Here is an 8,828-nt window from a genome sequence, read left to right as displayed (position 1 = left end):
AGTATGGCAGGATACTCTTTTTAGGAGATCACCTATATAAGTGAAGAAGTGGGGCCGCTTCAATTATCAATAACACTTATGAATCCAAGAAATGGTCCAAGGCCAGAAATGGACACAACGTAAGAACGAAAGATATTAGATCTATTATTGTGTGTATGTTGTTGACTTGGTTTACACAAAAGTTGACCGGTTCAAGACATCGCGTTCACCGAGCAACGAGTAAATCCGATGGCATTACACTAAGGAAGGTTCAAAGCTAACAACTACCTATCCTGATGCAATAATAGGTCGTCGGGACTTAGTTTTTTGCATTTGCATTAATCATCATTCATGTGGGGGATTGTTGGAATAAATAGCTTATTCAATACCATAATTACTTTGGTAATTAATGGAATTAAATGATATTTTTGGAATCTACATGTTGAGTAGATTAATTTGGTATATTTACTTGTTCAAATCTGTAAAGAATTGAATGAGTAATTAATGCCCAAAGATATCCATGGTTCGGACCACCTGTTTGCCCAAACAATACACGTGGTGACGGTTAAGGACCGAAGATACACGACGGTTCGGACCACCTGTTTGCCCAAACCGACGTGGCAGCGGTTGAGGACCGAAGAGACACGATGGTTTGGATCTGTTTGCCCAAACAGGGCACGTGGTGGCGGTTCAAGACCGAAGAGACACGTCGGTTCGGACCTCCTGTTTGGCCAAACGGTCACGTCAGTTCATGGAAACCCCTGGACTACTATAAATAGGGCCCTCCAGAATGAGATTAAACACACAAACGAATTCAGATAATCAATTTGTCATATTAGTTTAGTTTACATACTCAGTCCCGAGTATCAAGCCGTTCGACCGGATAGCGAACTCCTAGTGCTAAGCACTCGTCTATCATCCCGAAACCGTTGTATCTTGGGGGCAATTACTGTAGATCCGCGAGCACAGAGCGGAAGTAATTTTGCCTTACGGAGAGAGAATTTATTCTCGCCTCGGTTCTGCATCCTTTCATTTATCGTCATTCTATTTTCTACACTACCAATTAACAGAACCGACCCGACGATTTCCGGCCCGTAGACATCACTAGGTCGGGCTGCAAATTTAGGAGGCCAGACCAACCTATCCCAATTACCCACCAAATTATTGGCCCAAACCCAATGAACAAGTTAGCAGGGGCGGGAAAGAGTGATGGAGAAGGTAGAGTTAAGCATATTGCTAAACTGAGAGGGACCTAAGAATTAATGGAGGTATTAATGGATGCTATTTTTATGGTTGCATGATGGGTGATTGCTTATAAGCAGGGGCTCACTATCATTTAAGAATGTAGCATGAGATTTTATTGTACATGGGCAATTGGCAACCAACCGTGCATTCAATTCTTCGTAATAAATAGATTTAGTTGACTGACGCCAACACACAACAAGTTTTCTGCTCTTCTATATGGGTTGCTCTTCTGATAGAATGATTAATGTCTAATGTCAAATATTTCATATTCGAATTCATAATTATAAGATTTTTTTAAATTAGTTTAATCCTCAACTATTTTTTTTTCCTGCTCTTCCACTAGTATTTCATTCATCTTAATTATTTCCATCACTAAGTTTGTCAAGCTAGACTTTCGACTCAAAGGGTTCAATTTTTTAATAAAATTTAAAATAAATAAAAATCCTTAAAACAATCAAATCAAATAAGATTTTTTCATAAGAGTAGATTTAATTGTTTTAAGAATAAATAAGACTTCTTTTAATAGTAAATAAGATTTTATGTGGAAATGAGACTTTCCATATAATTAAATAAGAGTGTATAAAAAAAGCTCGTAGTAAAAATAAAGATATTGTGGTGTAATGGATAAAACACTGATCTTTAAATTCAATTATCCTGAGTTCAATCCTTAATTTTTTTAAGTCCCCCGACCCGTTGAACCTGACCTGTCGTGGCTCCCCGGGTCAAGTCGGTCTCATACAAGAGACCAATCTCATGCAAATATACGCATATGAAAATATATGTTGAGAGATCATGTTGGAGAGGTTAAGAGTCATCATACTAGATGTAAATCATCAATAATGTTCTTCATAATCTTATGGAAGACAATCTTTTGAATGATTGCTAAGTACCTTATATCGAAAATGTTTTATTTATAAATGTTACTAGTGAAGCTATTAAACAAAGGTTTCAGGATATGAAAAATATGAGAGAGATATTGTGATTTCTGAAAAGATCATGTTTATTTTATTTTTGACTTATTACGTAATTTAAATGATATTCTAATTCGATTGGATTTTTTTATAGTGGAAGTACCATAAAGCGTGGACAAAAGTTTCATTTACGAATAAAAAGTCTAAAAATCTTATTTTGCTCTTAAAATTAATTTGATTTTATGAAATTTGATTTATATTAAAGCAAAGTCTTATTTACGGATAAAAAATCTTGAAATTTTATTTGCTATTAAAAAAAAAGTTTTATTTGCTCTTTAATAAAAGGGTAAAAGGACATAGGAAAGGGAATAGGTTAGAGACAGAGGTTAGGGACGGTTACGAGTGCCTGTTTTGGTTCTTATGAGTAGAAGAAGAGGAGATTAGTCAGCCCTCGCGAAATAAAAGAATGAATCAATCAAGTAAGTCAGTGTCGCAGTCAGGGGTGTAAGGCACGTAAAGAAGGGAGTCATTGGCCCCTTGTTCAATTTCATTCTTCAATCATTCCGGTCGGTAAGGCAGCCAGTCAGTGGAATCTTGTAAGGGGCAGGCAAAGACCGAAGGCTGCTATCCCAAGCTGGCCAAGGGATGACAAAAAGAGGGCGCTTTCCTGTGTTGCACTGAAAAAAGGACCTAAGAGTTGAGCGTCTTCTATTAGTCTCTTAGGTTTCTTTCTCCCACGCCCGCCGCCCAATCCGCGTTATAGGGGAAGATTAGCAAAGCGGGAAAAGACAGAGGGAGGGGGAGCAACATCTTATTCTCTTAGCGAGAACTTTCGGATCGTATTTTATGAAAAGTATTATTTACATACAAACAAAAGTTTTATTTGTGAATAAAAAGTCTTAAGGTCTTATTTGTTACTCTCTCTGTCCCAATTCAATAGGCCATATTTCCTTATTCGAGCGTCCCAATTCAATAGGTCACTTCCTAAAATGGAAAGTCAACACATAACAAATATCCTCATATAACTCATTATTTACACCAAATGTCATTATACCTCACACATAATTATCTTTTCTTTATTTATCTCTTCTACATTATGGACACATATATCATCAGCAAAAGTTACTTTCTCTCTCCTATTTTATTATAAATTATTCGTTTCTTAACGTGTGTGTCCAAAACTTGTGGCCTATTGAATCGGGACAAAGGAAGTATTAGAAAAGGTCTTATACTATAGTTTTAAGAAAATTTTTATTTAAATTTAATAGTAAATGTTTCATTTACGAACAAAAAGTCTTACTCCCTCCGTCCCAACTTTTAGTATCTATATTTTCATTTTTGGATGTCCCACCTTAATGTTTCCATTTATATTTTTAGTAAAAGTAGGTGGGAGCCTTACTCCACTTTAATTATTTTAACACTCACATGAAACGTGAGATCCTTATTCCACTAACAATACATTCAATCACTTTATTAAAACACGTGTCACTCTCAATTGGATACTAAAAATTGGGATGGAAGGAATATCTGTTATTGAGAAAAGTCTTATTTACTCTTTAAAAATTTTATTTGATTTTATGAAAAATATTTTATACATTCAAGAAAAAGTATTTTAGTAATAAAAAGTCTTAAAGCCTTAAAGCCTTATTGGCTATTAAGAAAAATCTTACTCTCTCTATCACACTTGACTTGACATATTTCCTTTTTAGGTGATCAATTTTCATTACAAAAGAAAAAAAAAAGTTCACACACTTTTACACTATATTCTTCATCTCTTAAATAAACGTGCCGAAAATAAGCAGGTCAAGTGAGGTGAGACAGATGGAGTATTTGATTTTATAAATCCTCATTTGCGAATAAAAAGTATTGAAATTGTATTTGTAATAAAAAAAAATATTATTTGATTTTATGAAAAGTATTAATTATATTCAAACAAAAGTTTCATTTCTGAATAAAATTCTTAAAGTCTTTTTTACTATTAAGAAAAGTCTTATTTAATTTATATTTAAAGAAAGTCATATTTAATTTTTGTGAAAAGATAAAAAAAAGAAAAGTAAGTTAATTAGGAATAGAACTTAGGATCTTTATGTTCATAAATCATCACATTTTTTATTGGGCCAAAAGTCTAATAATTATTATTATAAATTTATTTATAAAGTGAAAAGTTAAATTGTAAAAAAATATAAATAAAACACAAAAATGAGCTTTCAGTGAAATTCAAACCAACGCCTCCAAGTAATAATGCAAGTATTGTTTTTATTGTGCTGCAACGTTGCTTTTGCATTTATTTATGAAATTGTTTATATATACACTGTTTCAATTGTTTATATATACACTGTTTCATGCGAATGATCTTATATATGACCAGTCACATGCAAATATTTGCAATATAATTATTTAGTGTTGGAATCATATAAATACTATGAAGCTATACGATTATTGTTAAGTGGTATTTTGTTTTTGTTTTTTTGGTCAGAAAAAGAAATAAAATTAAAGCCAGAAAGTCATGGTACAAGAAGTACCAACAAAGTTACACAAGAAAGTGAGAAAAATCAGAGAACCATGAATCAAAATCAGTTCCCAAATCAGCCAAACCAAAACTCTTGTTCCAACTCCAAATCCTTGCTTTAATTTCTCCCATCATCTTGGTGACTTCCCAGTTCTTACCTTCAAATCTGCTTTCATTTCGACTTTTCCAGACGAGCCAAATGATACACACCCATAATGCTTCCAAGAGTTTTCTGCTTTGCTTTCCTTTTCCAAGGTTAGTGAAAGAGTCGAAATGTGCTTCAATGTTGTTAGGCCGAACAGAATGGACTCCTAACCATTTTTGAATTCCATTCCAAATCATTTCAGTTTTCGGGCAAAGCAAAAACAAGTGCTGGATTGTTTCTTCCCGGTAGCAGCAAGCATTACACATGGACTCAGCCTCTTCAAGTGGGATTCTCCTTTTTTTCAAGTTGTCGCACGTAGGTAACCGGTTCCTGAAGCTTCTCCACATCGTCACTTTTGCTTTTTGAGGAGCACTAATTTTCCATGCTTTCGCCGACCTCATTGCATTAGCCTCCAAATTCCTCCCTGCAGTTCGTAAGTCTTTGATCAAAGAGTACGCCGACTTAGTTGTGAAAACGCCTTCTGTTGATGCTTTCCAAGTCCACCTATCTTCTTTACCTGCACGTGGAGAAATGGAGGATATGGCAGAAATCAGTTCGTTAACCCGCCCACTTTCTCTCTGAAAAAGCTCTCTATTCCACTTCAGATTCCACGCCCAGACATCATCTTCCCAACTACCCATGTCACAAATGGGGTTTCCTTTCTGCGAACTAATAAGATAAAGTCTTGGAAACCTAATTTTTAATGGTTGATTTCCCACCCACCTATGCTCCCAAAACAACGTTTCTCTCCCATTTCCAATACTTCTCGCGAGATTATTCTCAAACCACTTCGCCGTCATCCCTCTTCCTCCCTCGACGATTTTTCCCCACCAACTACTTTTAGACCTCTGATTCCCTCTAATTTCCAGCCCCTCTGTACCCCACACCACATCCCCATAAACAGATCTAATAATTTTTGCCCATAAGTTCCCTCCCCCCGTAAGAAATCTCCATAGCCATTTTTTGACTAACGCTTCATTGAACCACTCTAAATTTCTAAGACCAAGACCCCCCTCCCACAAATTTTCACAAAGCTCTGCCCATTTAACCCAAGTAATTTTCCCAGAATTCAACCTCCCGCCCCAAAGAAAATTACCGCACAAGGAGTTGATGGAATGAACAGTTGTTTTGGGAATCAAAGCAAAGGAGAGATGGAAGACCGGAATAGCCTGCAACACCGCTTTAACCAAAGTGATACGCCCCGCCAACGCAAGTTTTTGATTCTTCCAGCTTTCAATTCTTCTCTTGATCTTTTCCTCTAAGAACTGCCAATCTGCCACCTTATTGTTTCCACCACCAATGATCTGCCCTAAATATGAAAAAGGGCAGCAGTCAACTTTGCAGTTCAGATCAGCGGCCATGCGAGAAAGCTTGTCACCGTCAACCTTTATGCCGATTAAGCTGCATTTCTTGAAATTCACAGCGAGCCCAGATAAAAAGTGGAAGAGCTTCAAGAGCCATTTCACCGATTCAATGTTGCCTTCGGAGTCTTCTAAAAGGAAGATTGTATCGTCGGCATATTGAAGATGTGAAACTTTAATCTTATCTTTTCCAATCTGCACTGGCTGGATCATCTGTCTCTCCACAGCTCTGTCAACAAGGGACTGTAGACCCTCGGCGACGATGAGGAAAAGAAAAGGTGACAGAGGGTCACCTTGGCGTAGGCCTCTTTCAAGACGAAATTCAGCCGACGGGGAACCGTTGACTAAGACGTTTGCCGTTGCCGAAGAAAGGCAGCCTTTGACCCATTTTCTCCAAGTCAAATTGAAATTTAACCGCTCAAGCATGACGTCTAAAAAATCCCATTCAACGGAGTCGTAGGCTTTTGCGAAGTCAATTTTGAACAAGATTCTCCCCCGATTTCTTTTCTTGGCTTCCGCCACTGCCTCATTTAAGATCGCGACCCCATCAAGGATGTATCGGTTTCTAATAAAGGCAGTTTGATTTTCCGAGACAATGGATTCAATAACCATTCTCATCCTCCCAGCTAAAATTTTGGCTATCACCTTGTATAAGCTGCAGATCAATGAAATGGGGCGAAATTCTTCGAGAGCAGTCGCTTCCTCTTTTTTCGGAATCAAAACGATGAATGAAGTATTACATCCTCTAGGAATCTTCCCATTGGCGTGGAACTCTTCCATAACTTGTAAGAAGTCCCTCTTAATGACTTCCCAAGAGGACTTCCAGAAAAAAAGATTGAATCCGTCTGGTCCCGGACTTTTATCTCCCTCGCACTTCCAGATTGCATCTTTGATCTCCCCTTCCGTGAAAGGCCTGGTTAACCAGCATTTATCCTCTTCTGAAAGCCTTTTCGCCGTGAGGCTCTGCGGTAACTCTGGTAAGCATCTGTTCCTTTTCCTGTAAAAGTTTTCAAAGTGATTTTTGACTTCCTCCTTGAGAGTGTTTGGTTCGTCCAGCCATCTACTTCCAATTTGTAATCCTGCCAGTTCATTTTTTTTCCGTCGACCAACAATGGCTTTGTGATAGAAACTGGAGTTGACGTCAACCTCTTTGAGCCATCTGACCTTACTCTTTTGTTGGAGAAGACTAATTTTGTGCCTTGACTGGAGGAAGAGTGTAGCTCTCACTTCGTTTCTTTTGGTCATCTCGTGATCCTCCAAACCTCGCATTTCATCAAGAAAATCAAGCTCCTGGAGATCTTTCTTAAGGGCTTCGATGTTCTGATCGATAGATCCGAAGGTGGTTTTATTCCATTCTTTGAGAGACTCCTTCATCTTCTTGAGCTTTTCTTTGAATTTAAAGCATCCATCCTTGACATTCACTTTCACTCCACTTTTGCTTGACCAAGTCTGGGAATTGAGGGTGTGAAGACCAAGCATTAATAAACCTAAATGGTTTCGGACCCCAGTCCACTGTCTTTGTAGATAGAAGAATCGGACAATGATCGGAGAAAGTTCTTTGCAGTCCACGACCAATTGACGAAGGCCACGCATTGATCCACCTATCATTAACAAGGAACCTGTCCAACTTACTTTTACAACCCCCGGTAGGCTGGTACCATGTAAACTTTCTACCTTGAATTCTAATATCAATCAAGCCATTATCACGAATAAACGAATCAAAATTTCTTGCATCAGCGATCCCGTACCTATCACTACTACCCACTCTTTCTTCCTGGTTTCTGACCGCATTAAAATCTCCCAAAATACACAAACAGATATCAGCATTCTGGTTCACAATCATGTTCAGCTTGTCCCAAAGAAACAACTTCTCATTTCCGTCCAAAGGCGCATAAATATTGACGAAGCAACAAGGTAAGTTACCTGATTGCCACCATCCATTAAGAACCACAGCTCCCAGGAAGTCCCAACTGCTTGAAGCAACGAACTTATCTTTATTCCAAGCACAAAGAATGCAATATTAAAAGTAAAAATGCACTACCACACGCAATATTGGGATTATTTTCCCAAATCCTCGAGTTTTTGTATGTATAGAGTTTTGCATAACGAGAAGTGATGCATACATTAAAACAGACAATCAATGCATTATGAATGCAGAACTTGTCCTCGTCAGACACAGCATCCATGTACTTATATAAAACATATATATTCGTTCGTGTTCGTTAATAAAATACAATGTCAAATGCATTAAAAACCCGACACAAAGTGTATGACAAATTTCGAAATGCAGAAAAACTAGGTATATATAGTATACCAAAATTATATTTAAAAAAATAATTTCCTTACTATAGTTAATTATATTTTTCCATATGCAATACATGGTAATAATTATAATTAAAAATAAATAAATATTATACATTTTAAAATCTTTAGAGATGGGCTTAGATGCAGCTGCCTCATATATGAGGCAGTGATTCCCCCAAATGAAATATTATTATGATAAGCAAAATAACCAATCTAAAAAATTATAGAAGTACTATATTCATTAAAATAAAACAAAGGTGATCTTAGTCATTCAAGGTTAACTTAATCATAGGATTATTATCATTTATTCAAATATTTCGTCATCTTCTTCATGGATATTTACATACAGGCCCAACACACTTTCGTCAAACTTC

The 8,828-nt window shown here is 36.8% G+C and overlaps 1 protein-coding gene across 1 annotated transcript; it reads right to left on the bottom strand.

Moving 5' to 3' along the window:
* Positions 1–4,665: 4,665 nt before the first annotated feature.
* Positions 4,666–8,336, bottom strand: LOC131025513 (uncharacterized). The gene is made up of 4 exons (XM_057955306.1): positions 8,274–8,336; positions 8,074–8,142; positions 7,825–7,978; positions 4,666–7,751 (listed from the first exon to the last, which is right to left on the bottom strand). Exons 1-4 carry the CDS (start codon positions 8,334–8,336, stop codon positions 4,666–4,668), a joined length of 3,372 nt encoding a protein of 1,123 aa, XP_057811289.1.
* Positions 8,337–8,828: the final 492 nt, after the last annotated feature.

Source organism: Salvia miltiorrhiza, chromosome 5 (assembly GCF_028751815.1).
Source record: "Salvia miltiorrhiza cultivar Shanhuang (shh) chromosome 5, IMPLAD_Smil_shh, whole genome shotgun sequence".
In the NCBI taxonomy this organism is placed as follows: Eukaryota; Viridiplantae; Streptophyta; class Magnoliopsida; order Lamiales; family Lamiaceae; genus Salvia; species Salvia miltiorrhiza.
The sequence above is the reverse complement of the archived record's forward strand: the minus strand, read 5'-3'. Positions and strand labels throughout refer to the sequence as shown.